Genomic DNA, 16,634 nt, shown 5'->3' on the forward strand with positions numbered 1-16,634 from the left:
ACTAAGAGGCAGACGGCGCCGCAGAGTCAACGGCCGCCACCGAGCAAGAGTCAGCTGTGTCCATAGGAGACGTCCCCGAGGGTTCCGTGAGGGCGAGATCCGCGGCAGAGGCGAGGATCTCCACCGCATCCCCAGAGCCAGAGCTATTGACAGCAGGCGGTACTGAAACTGCCGGAGCGTCCTTCTTCTTGGACACGTTCCGGTCCTTCTTCTCGCGTCTGTCCTTTGGCTTAGAGGGCTGGGAGAGTTTCTCTGAAGGAGCGTCGGAGGCTGACGACGACGCAGAAGCCCTACGACCAGCAGGTGGATGAACCTTCAGCCACTGGCTGACATCCGGCGGGGTAGCAGAAGAAACGGAAGAAGGGAGGGCCCCGAGGGACCCCTTCCGCGAGAGAGGAGCCGGCAGAGACGACGCCGGCGGAGACGACGCCGGCAGAGAAGGGGGAGGGGGAGGGGGAGGGGGAGGGATCGAGCCCCCTGGTTTTGGAGCAGATGTCACTCCTGAAGCATGTGCGGGGGGAGTGACAGAAGGGGGTTTGCCCCCAACTGCTAAGGGGGCAACAGAGGAAGGCTTGCCCCCAGACACAAGGGGGGCAGACAGAGATGGACGGCCCCGAGGGCCAACTGAAGGCGGCACAGAGGAGGCGACAACTGCCGCCCGCGAGGGCGACGATAACGTAGCTGCAGCATAAGAAGTTTGAAGAGGGACAGGATGCAACCTTTCAAATTTCAGTTTTGCCTCGCGATAAGTAAGCCGGTCCAGGGTCTTAAATTCCATAATCTTCCGCTCCTTATGAAGAACGGGGCAGTCCGGCGAGCATGGAGATTGGTGTTCCCCACAGTTGACACAGACAGGCGGAGGCGCACATGGAGAATCGGGATGGGAGGGGCGTCCGCAATCTCGACATGTGGCACTGGATGGGCAACGGGAGGACATATGCCCAAACTTCCAGCACTGGAAGCATCGCATCGGGGGAGGGACGTATGGCTTGACGTCACAACGGTAAACCATTACCTTGACCTTCTCAGGCAATACAGCTCCCTCGAAGGCCAAGATAAAGGCACCGGTGGCCACCCTGTTGGTCTTGGGTCCTCTGTGCACACGACGGACAAAATGCACACCACGTCGTTCCAAGTCAGCTCTCAGCTCGTCATCGGACTGTAACAAGAGGTCGCGATGGTAAATAATCCCCTGGACCATATTTAAGCTACTGTGGGGAGTGACGGTAACAGGGACGTCTCCCAGCTTATCACACAAGAGCAACGCCCGTGACTGGGCTGGGGAGGCCGTCTTGAGGAGGATGGACCCATTCCTCATTTTAGACAAACCCGCCACTTCCCCAAACTTATCCTCCAGGTGTTCCACAAAAAACATAGGCTTTGTCGAAAGAAAGGAGTCACCATCACTTCTGCTGCAGACAAGGTATTGTGGTACATAAGGCTCCTGCTTGGCAAAAGATCTGCGTCCCTCCCATGGCGCAGCCAACGAGGGGAACGACTGAGGATCATATTGTGCAGCATCGAATTCAATTTTACCTCGCTTAGAGACGCTGGTGGCAGTGCGGCCACCAGCTTGCTGAGATTTATTGCGCTTCATTGTGCCACATCCGCCCAGATGCCACCTACTCCGAACGAGGGCTCTCCCCAAGGGCGCCACCCAGCCAAAGCAACGGGTACCTGGCCGATATCCCATTGCCCGGAGTCCCCGTGCCCCAGACAAGATGGGCACATACTCCTTGGCATGCATGGGGAGGAAACAGCTCTGGCATCTGTAGTGCGATCCCTGCGTGGTCAGGGGGCTACCACCAAGAGGGTACATGACGACCCCACCACAACGGACTGGCTACCGTGCTGGATTTTAGGTGTTGAAAGGGTCCACAATTGCCGTGGGCGCTAAGAAGGGGATTGCGCACAAGACGAGGAGGCAACCCAGAAGACATGGGGTGTAAATCCCTCCACACGACAATAGATAGCATGCAATATGGAGGTGCACGATGGACCAATAGAAAAACACCACGTAAGGCGTCCTTCCCCAAATGGCACGCACTAACAACGGAAATTTTGAAAATGGCAGGTCAAACCCAAGTGGGGACCATCACATAAGGCCGAAACTTTGAAGACTCCTTTTAGTCGCCTCTTACGACAGGCAGGAATACCGCGGGCCTATTCGTACCCCCGAACCCGCAGGGGGAGTCAAAAGTGGTTCCTTTGTTAGAGAGACTTCCCTTACGCAGGAATATCTATCAGCAGACCTCAATCTAAAAAAGAGTGCAGCTCTAACTCCCACTACTGCAGAAATTTTGCCATGAGTGATCCCACCAACCCCACCTATGCTGTCACCTATAAGCTTTGCTAACCTCCCCTTCCCATACCTGTTGAGGTGCAGGCCATGTCTAGTGAAACCCGTCCTGCTGACAGACTCCACCATCACCACTGAAATGTGACCCATGCTTTCTGTCATCAGCGCACTCCCAAGTCTCATGTTATTACGCCTGACTGCTGTATTAAGATGAGGCCGATCGTGACGCTGGAACAGTTCCACGAAATGCACATTCGTGTTGCCAGTCTGAGTTGCTATCTTTTCCAGGTCACCATCTACGTCATACTCCCCATCCCTATCAATACTATTACCAGCCCCACCCCCTATCACTACCTGATCCTCTTTAGTAAAATCCCTACATAATCCCCTATGTTAACAGTCACCTGAGCCAATCCTGCATTAGGCTTCACAATGCTGGTGACCTGGTACTCCCTCCCCAGCACTTACTGCAACTGCTGGCCTACACCTCTGCCATGAGAACTACCTAACAACAGAACCTTCTTCTTCCTCTTCGACTTGGAACTGTTCTAGCCACCGTACCTACTGAGGTCTGCTGCATACTTCCTACATCTACAGGTACTAGAGATTCCTCTCCACTAGACTCTGACAGCAGGTCATATCTATTGTAAACATCAATAGTAAAACTATCTTCTTCTCCTAGCAGATCTCTTGCCAACAGCCAGCTCCCATTCCCCAACCCTCTTCTCCCTCCTCATCCTATCTAGCTCCTCCTGTGCATTTTTCAACTGCACCTGAATGGCACAGATCTTACGCTCCTGCTCCTCTATTAACTTACTCTTGCTACATAACCTGCAGTTCCAGAAGATGATCTCACCAGAATGCCCACTGGCTACCCCAGTGCATTCCCCCAGTGAAAATACTTCGAACAAGTCTCACACCGCAATCAACTACTCACAAACCTACGGCAAAGCCCACACGTCTCACTCATGGTAAAATTTTACTTTTTCTAAGTTCCGCTACTACAATAAGATGTTAAAAAACTGACTACAATAATCACAGACTTACTCTACAGGGGAAGTAACTACTATTATTGACAGTATTAATAAACAACAAATGTGAATATAACAAAAGACTAATACAGAAAGAGAATCAAACGTATAATTACACAGTAAGGAAGCTGAAAACAGTTCCCAAAAGGTTCTTCTGAAATTATTTCACGAGAAAACACCGGCTGAAGACTACTAAAGTTCCTAAATAAACCACTATACACAAACAATTAATTAGTACTTAGCTTTCGATGCGTCACTACAGCTGCAATATACCTAGAGATATGCTAGTCATGACTTTTTATGCATTGAAATAATAGAAATTATTCTACAGAATAGAAGAAGTTGTCAAGAAGAAAAGTTTTCAATTTGTTTTCAAATCTTAGTTTGTTGTCTGTCAGACATTTTACATCCACAAATAAGTGATCAAAAATATCAGTCGCAGCATTGTACATCCCTTATTGTGCTAAAGATAACCTAAATGTGGAGTAATTAATGTCATTTTTCCTTCTGGTACTGTAATTATGTACATCATTGTTCCTTTTGAACTGCTGCAAATTGCTTACAAACAAACTTCATGGAGGAATATGTATACTGTGAAGCATTAGTCAGAATGCCCCACTTCTTAAATAGATGTATACAAGATGATCTTGGGTGAGGGCCACATATTATTCTTACAGCACAATTTTGAACAATGAAGACTTTCTTCATTTGCCCTAAAATGTTATTCCATATAACACTATTGAATGAAAACTAGCACAAGATTTGCAATGATTCTAAGCACAAACGGGACTGAACTAAGTTGTTCTAGGAGTTACAAAATGTGCTTTTTCCAGTTCAAATTCTCACAAAAAAATTAAATTTTCTGCCCTATTTACTATGAACCTTGTTTCCCCTTAAACTGTAATACCACAGCATGTCAAATATTTTTGTAAAAGTAATCAGCAGATATACAAAAACAACAACATTTAATGCTGCAATGAATGGCACATCATGAAAGAAAACTATGGAGGGGGGGGGGGGGGGGGGGGGGGAGAGAGAGAGAGAGAGAGAGAGAGAGAGAGAGAGAGTTACAAATACTAGAAGCAAAAATGATTTTGCACTACCTTCTGGTGAACACATATTGAACACAGAAAAGGAGTGAAATACGCATGTATAAAAAGATGCTTCATTAATGTACTCTTTGAATGTTGTGGATGAATTAACTCTCATTTTCTGCCACTCCCCAGGTGCTGAGGACATATTGAAATGTGGCCTCTGGGTTTTCCTTAAGCACTATTGTGTTCACAGGCACCATTCCACCCACCCTCTTACTGCTGCAGAGGAGTTACTTGAATATCTAAGTGAATAAAAAAGTTTCAAATATTTATAATACAACATGCATGCCTCAGTGTGCTATCATTTGCAAAAAACCTCAATTTCATATCTTGAACTGTTGATAAAATATGACACTTTGTTATGAAAACGCGATTCCCAAAGCGCAGCAATAGAATTGGGTGTGTGTTGCATGACTGTCCACTGGATATAAAAGTCAATAACTCAAGAGCAAATTGAGACATCATTACGCTCTTAGTTTTAAGCAAAATTTCAATAAGTTATCTACATTTCACACACAGCAACATAGGAACTAAAATCAATCACACACAAAGTTTACGCAATGTGTTTTCAAATCTGCAAATTCTTTAAAATTTCATGCAATCATTTACTTACTCTGAGGCAGACAGTAACTGTGTTGAATAATGAAAAGAAATTCAGTCCTTTATCAAGCAAAAATATCAAACTGAAAGATGAACAAAACAATTTTTTTCACCAAACAGTTTTCTTAAAATCAGATGCTAAATATAGCACCCAAAACACCATCTTGCAGCATACTTACAGCGTCAGGCAAGCAGTTTTGTGACAACAAAGCCACACTCAGAACACAATGCAGAGAGAACATCTGTAGCAGACAGAGGGTGAAAGTTATATCTCCTTATAATTTTTTTCAATAACACAAAGAAATTCTTGAGTCAAAATAAGTAGACCAACAATACGTGTACTTTTTAAGATGTGTGTACAACTTTTATTCAAATGACAGGTTCCACATCATAATAGTTATCATTAATATGATCTATTAAAAATGTAAATAACTGAAAAGATAACAAACTTCCCAATTGGTACCCTTACTTATGACTGTAGATGACTCATAATTAATTCACAGCTTGTTGAAATTCCTCCAAATCTTTATTCTCTATTGCCACATGAAGAAACCTCTGGTTTCCAAACTGACTATTTTTATTTCTCTGAGTGCTTAGTTAGTTAAGACTTTTTTCAATGTATATTTGACTGTAAATTTATTAAATCCATTTATTCAGTGCGTAATATTTGCAAACTGATAGAAGCTATCCAGTCACAGTGGATACATAAGAATGACTATTTGCAATGAAAGTATTTAAGTCTTTTTCTACTTGCATCAGGTGTGTAATAAATATTACTGGCTGATATGTAACTTCGATAATCCCATTGTTTAAAGATTAGAGCTATAGTTAATAAACATATTTTCAATGCAAAATATTTATTATTTTGTACTGCACAATTTGTTACCTTCACATCTGGACGAGATGGGTACAGAAAATGTACATTTTTAAGCTCAATCTCTCCACTGCATTTCTCAGGACAATTTCCCTCTTCACTCAGACTGTCAATTTCTGGTCTTCTATTTAGCACTTTAAATATTGCAGCTGCAGACCCCCTTGCCATTGCAAAAGCTTCCAAGTGAGGTGAAGCCATACCCATATTAACGGCACCAGCAAGGACTCCAAACAAGACCTAAGAAATGAAAAACAACCATCTGCTTACAGTCCCTTAACTGGCAAATAATAAAGAAAGAAAACATTCAATTCACAAGTTTATTCCAAAAAGTTGCATTTTTCAGCAAATGAAACACAGGTTACACAAACAAGCACAGTAAAAAAATTTCTAATTTAGCTGTGAGCATAGTATACATGTCATGATTACTAAACACTCAAACCGGAGGGCAAAAATAATGAAATGTAAATAATGATGTAGAGTGTCAAATATGTCTGTAGTATACTGATAAATACGATTATTCTCACTGCCAGTACTGCAATTACCTGCAAGCTGCATTTTATCTGAGTAACTTACATGCAGTTCTTTGAATTCTGTAATAATACAGAGACACAATGGCTTTGTGACATCAACCAAATTTCCGTTGTTCCTCATTAAGCTGTTTACTAATAAAACACTACTAAGAAATTTTTTTCATCGTCATTTGTTTTATTATATGGCTCAGATTGGGAAATTTTAAATATGGTACTATAGCTGGTAGACTGGCAATGGCAAGGAAAGCGTTTCTGAAGAAGAGAAATTTGTTAACATCGAGTATAGATTTATGTGTCAGGAAGTCATTTCTGAAAGTATTCGTATGGAGTGTAGCCATGTATGGAAGTGAAACATGGATGATAAATAGTTTAGACAAGAATAGAATAGAAGCTTTTGAAATGTGGTGCCACAGAAGAATGCTGAAGATTAGATGGATAGATCACATAACTAATGAGGAGGTATTGAATAGGATTGGGGAGAAGAGAAGTTTGTGGCACAACTTGACTAGAAGATGGGGTCGGTTGGTAGGACACGTTCCGAGGCATCAAGGGATCACCAGTTTAGTATTGGAGGGCAGCGTGGAGGCTAAAAATTGTAGAGGGAGACCAAGAGATGAATACACCAAGAAGGGTGTAGGTTGCACTTGGTACTGGAAGATGAAGAAGCTCACACAGGATAGAGCAGCATGGAGAGCTGCATCAAACCAGTCTCAGGACTGAAAACCACAACAACAACAGCTGGTAACATTCATAAGCTATCGATAGTGGAAGTAAGAGTTGTTTATCCATCTATGAACTAAGCTAAGTTAATGACTTCACATTGGTGGTAGAATGAAGTTGTGTTTGTTTACAAAAGTGACTTAGTTCTTTAATGGTTATATTAACGTGAAGGCTGTAAACACTCATTGAATAAGTTTTGTTATGAAGCACTAAAGAAACTGATATGGACATGCATATTCAAATTCAAAGATATGTAAACAGGCAGAAAACGGCACTGCGCTCAGCAATGCCTATATGTGACAACAAGTGTCTGGCGCAGTTGTTAGATCATTACTGCTACTACAATGGCAGGTTATCAAAATTAAAGTGTGTTTGTATGAGATGTTATAGTCAGCGCACAAGTGATGGAATGCAGCATATCCGAGGTAGCAATGAAGTGGGGATTTTCCTGTAGAACCATTTTATGAGTGTACCATGAATATCAGGAATCTGATAAAACATCAAATCTCCAACATTGATATGGCCAGAAATAGATCCTGCAATAACGGGACCAATGACAACTGAAGAGAATCATTCAATGTGATGGAAGTGCAACCCTTCCACAAACTGCTGCGGATTTCAATGCTGAGCGATCAACACATATCAGCACGTGAACTATTCAACAAAACATCATCGATATGGGCTTTCAAAGCTGAAGGCCCACTCATGCACTCTTGAGAGTGTATGACGCAAAGCTTTACACCTTGCATGGGCCCGTCAACACTGATGTTGGACTATTGATGACTGGAAACATGTTGCCTGGTCAGATGAATCTCATTTCAAACTGTATCAAGCTGATGGATGTGTACGGATATGGAGACAACCTCATGAATCCATGGACCATGCATGTCAGCAGGGAACTATTTAAGATGGTGGAGGCTTTGTAATGGTGTGAGGTGTGTGCAGTTGGTGTGATATGGGACCTCCAATACAGCTAGATATGACTGACAGACAGCACATAAGTAAGCATCCTGTCCGATCACCTGCATCCATTCATGTTCATTGTGCAGTCTGACGGACTTGGAAAATTTAAGCAGGACAATGTGACACACCCCACGTACAGAATTGTTACAGAGTGGCTCCAGCGACACTCTTCTGAGTTTAAACCCTTCTGCTAGCCACCAGACTCCCCAGACATGAACATTATTGAGCATATCCTGGATGCCTTGCAACTTGCTGTTCAGAAGAGATCTCCACCCACTCCTACTTTTACGGATTTATGGACAGCCCTGCAGGATTCATGGTGTCAATTCAACTCCCTCCAACACTACTTCAGACATTAGTCAAGTCCATTCCATGTTGTTTTGCATCACTTCCGTGTGCTTGTGGGGACCCTACATGATGTTAGTGTACTAGTTTCTTCGGCTCTTCAGGATATTTGTGGTCATTTCTTACTGAAGGAACGAGTTAGGCGAACAACAAGATATGTGCAAAATTCATGTTTCTTATATTCTGAGAATGGATTAGCTGATCCAGATAAACAGTGAGTTGCGCATTTTGTTGTGTAAGTTGCAATCTCAAACTGATACCATGGATGAAAGATAAGAAACATTTAATGTCATTTATCATGCCTACAGTTTGGTAAGAACCAACTAACCATTTTGATTACTGTTATTTTTGCATGAAAGACACTGAAAGATATTAAAAAACAAAGTTGTGTACCTTAATTTGCCACCTGCTGTTCGGCCAGTTTTGTATGCAGGAAGTTACCCATACTTGTACCTCCATTAGAATGAGAAGACATCGAAATCCCAGGGAGAGGGAGTAGGAAAGAAATGAATAGATAGATGCAAGAGGAGAAGATAGACAAAGATTTGGGGGGGGGGGGGGGGGGTAATGTTGGACAGATAGACGGTGAAGAGAACATGTATGGACAGGCCCAAACACATACGTATGCAATATATGTGACATATCCATATGTGGGTGTAGCCACAAATAAAAAGTTACTATTCTATAACATTTAGCTAAGGCAGAAGAATAGCTGGAACTCAACATTTGTTAGTTCTGGGAGCTCTTCACATTATGTACCTTTTTTTTTTAATTTTCTATTTGCTTGCTGTGGTGGCAGTAATTGTGTCCTAAACATTGTACTGTAATTACATTTGGGCAGAGATAAATATTCTCTCACATTCTGTTGGCTGTATTTCAGCATGTTGTTGCAGGTCTTGACTGAAAATGGTAACACCAAAAAAGAAAGGTTAAAATGCAAACATGAAAGATTGACAAAGGATTGAACCAGATTTGTCAATGGTTGAATATACGGTGATAACATTCAAATTCCTGTAATCACCAAAAATTAGAATTTAGAATCTGCTATAGATGCTCTTTTGAAAATTACTACTGGTGATTCCCAGTGTAGATCTAATGATATACCGTATTTACTCGAATCTAAGCAGTACTCGAATCTAAGCCACACCTTAAAAATGAGACTCGAAATCAAGGAAAAAAAAAAAAAAAAAAAATTCCTGAATCTAAGCCACACCTGAAATTTGAGACTTGAAATTCAAGGGGAGAGAAAAGCTTTAGGCCACACCTCCAAATCGAAACAAAGTTGGTTCATTGTAATACGAGACACAATTTAGGTTGAATGAGTGACGATATAGCTACAGTAGTTTCGTTCGAGTCGTAAGCTTGGCAGTTAAGCTTTACCAGGTAGCCATTGCTATTCGTCAGGCGCTCTGTCCGTATTTATACGCATACCCTTCCTTTTTCACGTGCTTCGCCTGATTTGAATTGATTGCTTATTTTTCTTTGATGTGATAAGTCCCGTTCTCTTTGTTATAGGTGTTTACGTCACTCTAAGCTGAAAATGCATTACTGCACTGTGTCGTGCATTGTTTGTAACATTCTGATAAGGAGTGTTTACGGCCTGTCGACGCTAGCGGCATGGCTTGCTTTTGTGCATGCTACTGCCGCTTTTTTTTTTTTTTTTAAAAAAAAAGAGGAATCGTCTCATGAGCGAAAAAATGGCAAGAGACTGCTATTTGTTGTTACTTACACAGCTGCTTTCTTTGATAATGATCAACAAGAACCAAATAATAGACTGCGTATGATACAAGATGTTCTGAACGAGAGTTTAGTGAAAATTTTTCTCCCTTTGAAAATCTTTGCAGGCGCCTCTTTAGTACATTACATTCTGCACAGAAATTAGAGTCATCTTAGGTTTAAAAATCTAGTCAATTGGCGTGCTTCATTTCTGACTGTATCACTATTAGGCATAAGGATAATACGAATATAAACGTGACATGATATGTATATTCTTCTGCGTTTGCTCTTGTCTCACTCTAGTTTCGTTAGTTTATTAGGCAGACAGGATTTAAATGAGATAGCAACAAACACGAAACAATACACGGCAAAATGTTTATATTCATATTATTCTTATGGTCAAGAGAATACTGCATATGATTCACAATTCATAAAAGTTTCTTTTAGCAACAATCTCTTCTAGCAGGTAGGAAAAAATTCAGAACGTACAGTTGGCCATATTGACAAACATCCCAAACAGTCTTGCCAGTTGGATTTTCGTAGTACAATGAAATCTTGCTACATTCGAAGATGAACAATACGGAATTTGTATTTACATAATGTATGAAAATGCAATGGTCGAAACTCGGGGCAGAGAAAAAAGCTCATTTTCCACTTTTTTTTTTTTTAATTTACTTACTGACGCAGAGGTTTTGGCGCCAGTATTTATCTTTGTGGCTGTGAAGCATGCCTGTGTAGCGCTACATATATTCGACGGCAGAAGTTAGTTGTGGCAGCACCTACCAACATTTTTCAGCACTTCTACTTACTTTGCACTCGATTCTAAGCCGCAGGCGGTTTTTTGGATTACAAAAACCAGAAAAAAGTGCGACTTCGGTTTGAGTAAATATGGCAACAAAGCATTTTCCCAGTTGTTCATTATGATATATTAGACTGTCATGCCTGGTGATCTAGCAGTAAACTATTTGCCTGGAAATTGAGAGGTCATGGGACTGAATTCTGATAGACAATGGATGTTTTCAGTCTGCCTTTATTCTAGCCTTCACAGCCTGACAATGTGAGGAACTGCCAGGAATTATACTTAGTTTGGATTTCACATTAAACTGTAGGTCCTTTTTCTACCATTGGATAACTGGGGTAGATTACGAATACCCAAGTTGCCGAAGTGGCATCCAACATAAAGACTTCCACTCAGTCATTGAGTGGCACTCAATGAGTTTTCAGTACATACAAATGTTCCAGATGCAGCGAGTCACTATGTGATCGAGGCTAAGGAAGCAACAAATTATATCCCTTGCACTAATGCATCTTCACACCAATATGCGAAGTTATTCCTGCTTCCCAGATAGTTCAGTCAAATTATTATGTCAACTCAGAGTGGCATAACTGTGTCCTTTCTCAGTTTGCACACTATTGACATTCGTTTTTTCATCTGCAGTCAAGACTGTTATGGCTCAATCAATTGTTGTCTTGTGACTATATTAATCAGATCTTCCATGGAAACATTGAACTGTAGGGATCGCAGAAATGCATGTAACAACTGCTAGGTCTACTGCACTTTCAGTGCTTATACTTTTGAGGCCTGTTATTAATTTGACTCCTGACCTGAGTACTTTGTATGCAGACTTCTGCATCTGCCTTTAATTGTTGATTCTCTGCACTTATTTGCTTTATTGTTGCCTATAAATCAAGACAATTTTGTAGGAAAATTTCAAGGGATCGCATCAGGATGGGAGGATTATGAGACTGTGAAAGAGGGAAAAGACAATCAGCATCAAAATCTTATCAGCACCAAAACTATGATCGTATTGAAGTTACATATACTTTATTTGTCAACTTATGAAGACAACGCACAGACATTGCCCTGCCCACCTTACCACTTCCATCCCTACTTAAGTGATTTGACACATGACCCATCTTATGTCACACAGAGTTAACATTCTCCCTAGGTCAGTAGCTTCAAGCATAAGATTTGTCAATGGTGTAATGTGTAGGTCTGGATGACAGTGGGGTAAATGCATTCACACAGATCTCCTGGCACGTAATACTTCAGGATGAAGGCATGGGTTCTTAAATATGCAAACATAATAAATGATGGATTAGGTCATATTACATAATGCTGAGTAATTCTGAACATAATTAAAAAGAGGATTAATTTTTTCTTTATAGTATTCCCTTCAGATGTATGACGGTAAGCTAAAAAGTAGTGCTTCCATTAACTCTAAGACTTTTGAAATAAAACAAACTTCATTCTACTTCTTTATTCCTCACGTATACATATTAATTTCTCAACATAGTCAATCTGGTGATGAGTACATACGTCTTAACAAGAGACCAGTTTGTTGATACCGACACTGTAGAATGTTGGACTTTGTTGATGGAGTCACATCTACATCTACATTAGTGACGCGAAGGAAGTGCAATAACAGAAGCATTCCAAATTTAGTGGAAGCAGAAAATGGAGGAAAAAAAGGAACAATTCTTTGTCCAACACTATTTTTTATTATATTAATACTCAAAATTCATTCTGGCAGATTATATTTAACAAAAAGTAGTTTTGCTGTTTTTCATCCTGCAATCTAAGTTGATGTTCTTCATATACTGTTACTGTATTTATAGTACGTCTTACTTAAACTATGTACAATTTGCCATTGAATTGCCCTTATATTTATTGTAAGTATAAATTGAAACCTGCACAATTTGACACGTTCCATATCCTTGTGATTGACTCACTAACTGGATCTATGGAACAAGAAATAAATAAATAAATAATATGAGGCCAGCTCCACTGAATAACTGTTCACTGGCTACACTACTGGGAGTAGCTGACAAATACTGGTGAGCTAGTGGCAATAGATACTGGTATTTGTGTGCATTTGTTTTTCACCACACTAGTGAATCATCTTTTAGAAGAAGTCTTTTTTTCTTTTTGTACTCCAGTAGGTTTGAGTGTGGCACTGAAAGTATATTGTCATTTTCGAATTCTAATGTTTGTAACAATGTTTCTAATGGAAATTCTATGATTAAGCCACAGCTTGTTGAAGGCTGAGTTTCAATTTCAAATCAGCACCTTTTAAAGCTAGTAGGTACAGAGTCATCTTGAGATGAGTTTGGAGCTCTGATTTTCATCATCATCAAAATAAGTATTTGGAACTCAACTTGCTATATGACAATACCATTGAAAAATTTGGGGCTTTATCGTTGATCTAAATACGTCACAACTGTGTGCTTATTAATTTTGGTCAGGTCTCCAAATCCCATGTTCAAATTCAATTCATCATGTAATTTTGGAATTGTTCTGAAGTATTAGTTTTTGTTTCTTCTTGTTGTAAAGTGATCACAAGAACTTGAATTAGTGGTATGACATGAAATGCTCACTTGAGAACTGCTGAAGTTTGTAGTAATTTCTGCAAATGGTTTCATTACTTCCACAAATTTGAAAATCGTTCCCTCACATAGAATATGCCATTCCAGTGCAAAACAGAAGAAATTAAATTAATAGATAGGATTTTCATAAAAATGAAATACACAATACTTACACTAAAGATATACCACAAAATTAAAATTCATTTATATATATTTAACAATATTCACCATGTTGGGCAATCTGAATGACAGATAATGTAGGTTGCTTAACATGTTCCCTTTGAATTTTTGCCAGCTTGATTTGTGTGACTAAGGAATTATTGAAAAGAGTGCCAATTTTTCTCAATTTAGCCGTAAGTTGTAGGAGCCACTCCTGTGATACTACAGCAGCTCGAATACAATATGCGATGTATTGCACAATTCATGTCATCAAAGTGAGACAACTGCAGAGTCTTAATCATGACAGATCCACAATCATGTATGATACAATACTCAGCTTGGTGATTTATGCCCAATTCTTGAAGTATCATTTCAGATTTTGTCAATATTACATCACCTGTATGATGCCGAGTCATGACTTCACATTTAAAAATTATAGACATCTTGTGAAAGTTCTTTGAAGTACCATGAGAAGTCAAACTAAGCAAATAAGTTCCAGAAAGCAGATCAGACCATATGTCAGTTGAGTCAAGTAAATTTTTGATTTTTCTTGTTAGCTTATTGTACATGTTCTCACTCAAATACAAAGTAAAAAAAAATCATGAACTTTCAATTTATACTTTGGAAAAACAGCATGCATTACTCAGCGAAAGTCAGTACCCTAGACAAAATTAAACAATAAGTTCTGGAGAGCAATCATTTCAGCAATCACGTAATCCATTTGTTGAGATTTTAGGTGTGAGGAAACCCAACAATGATTTACTTGCACACATTGTTGCAATGTACGTTGCTGTTTAGCATCTTTGGATGTAATAAAAGAAACCTATAACAATGACATAAAAATAGTAAAATACCCAAGAATTTAAATATGTAAAAAGAAATACAAAAATAAAATACCAAGTTGTTAAACAGCACACATCAATAATTGACAGCATGCCCAGATAAAGCGACAATCGTAAAAGAAAAGTTTTTTAATCAATTTGTAAATAATATTGCAGTTTTTCAGCAGGAAGTTAATATAAAAATACTGGATTATATTCTTCATATTGCAACTAGGTTTTGTTACCTTATTTACTATCATTAGTGTTCATTTTAGAACTGATGATAGTAAAGAAGTTACTGACACTTGGTATGCAATATAGAGAATAAAATGCAATCAATAAACTAACATTCTACTTAATAAATGGAAGAATCACACTGGTTCAAATTATAAACAGTTACTTGAGTACAATCACTCTTCTTTAGATAAACGAAAGATAAAATTCTTGGATTTTTTTATGTAGAGTGCGATAACTTTTTAAAGTGCTCACCTCAGATTGGGTGATGGGCAGGGATGTAAAACCAGTTTAAATTTCGTGCAGTGCTGCCAACATACACTGATTTGCAGCTCACATACTACAGTGGTATCTTTATTCCATGGCACAGACTGTTATATGCTCATATCATGAAGTGCTGGCAGCAACAAGAAAAGGTACATTATCTATCAACTTGTACAAACTTGTGGGAGTGGATGTGGAATAATGTGCAGAACTTCCACAGTTGCGGAAGTGGGAGCAGAGATCTGTTGCACCACTAATCTACATCTATGTGATTACACTGTAATTCACAATTAAGTGCACAGCAGAGGGTTCATCGGACCATCTTCAAGCTATTTCTTCACCATTCCACTCTCAGTTCAATCTTTCTGTCCCAGCTCTGATTTCTTATTTTATTATGACAATCATTTCTCTCTATGCAGGTGGGCACCAACAAAATATTTTCACACTCTGATGAAAAAGTAGGTGATTGAGATTTGATAATAAGATCCTCCCACAGCAAAAAACACCTTTGTTTTAAAGATTAACACCCTAATACATGTACCATGTCTGTGGCACTCTATCTCCCATTTTGCAGTAATAGAAAATGACATGCCCTTCTTTGAACTTTTTTGAAATCTTCCATCAATCCTATGTGGATACCATACAACATAACAATAATCCAGAAGAGGGCGAAAAAGACTAGTGTAAGCAGTCTCTTTAGTACACCTGTTGGATTTTCTAAGTGCTCTGCTGATAAATCACAATCTTTGGTTTGCTTTCCCCAAAAATATCTATGTGATCATTCCAATTTAAGTTACTTGTAATTGTAATCTTTAAGTATTTAGTTGAACCTACAGCCTTTAGATTTGTGTGATTTACTGTGTGACCTAAATTTAGCAGACTCTTTAGTAATTTGTGTGATTTACTGTTTACTCTTTAGTACTTATGTGGATGACTTCACACTTTTCATTATTTAGAGTCAGTTGCCACTTTCCATGCCATATAGATATCTGGCTAAATCATTTTGGAATTAGTTTTGATCATCTAATGACTTTTCAAGATGATAAATGATAGCATCAGCTGCAAACAATGACAACCTCACCTCCACTTGCATTGCTTCATCACTATTAAAGTGAATTCCTTCAAGTCGTTCTTTAAGTTACACAAACAGATGAAAATCAGATGGGGACAAGTCGGGACTGTATGGAGGATGATCGATAACAAGGAAGCAAAGGCATTGGATTGTTGTGGATGTTATAGTGCTCGTGTATGGTCTGGCATTGTCATGCTGAAGGAGAGGGTGCTTCATATGTGGACAAACTCTTCAAATTCGAATGTTAATTACAGCATGCTGTTTCTCATACACCAACAAAATTCCATTACACATCATCATGCTATAAGCTACAATTCTGAGCCCTCTATCGGCAGAGGGCCACAAATATCTAAACATGGATAAAAATGTAGAATGTTAGCAACTTTTTTTTTAATTTAAAAAGCTTTTAAGAGTTTTCACACAAAAATTACAGAGGTATTACTTTTCAGCATGCCCTCATAACACCTGCATAGAGAGTGAAATGGTTCTGTGTGTTTCTCATAATTGTCTAATCTGCAGACTTACAGATCATTTTAGTATCACCTG

The 16,634-nt window shown here is 39.6% G+C and overlaps 1 protein-coding gene across 1 annotated transcript in view; it reads right to left on the reverse strand.

Annotated features, from left to right (window-relative positions):
• Positions 1–16,634, reverse strand: part of LOC126281289 (multidrug resistance protein homolog 49-like) — a 290,653-nt gene that overhangs the window by 144,648 nt on the left and 129,371 nt on the right. The window contains exon 10 of the mRNA XM_049980112.1: positions 5,911–6,135. Within this exon, the coding sequence (XP_049836069.1) occupies positions 5,911–6,135 (225 nt within the window). The remainder of the gene's footprint in view (positions 1–5,910; positions 6,136–16,634) is intronic.

Source organism: Schistocerca gregaria, chromosome 7 (genome assembly GCF_023897955.1).
Source record: "Schistocerca gregaria isolate iqSchGreg1 chromosome 7, iqSchGreg1.2, whole genome shotgun sequence".
NCBI lineage: Eukaryota > Metazoa > Arthropoda > Insecta > Orthoptera > Acrididae > Schistocerca > Schistocerca gregaria.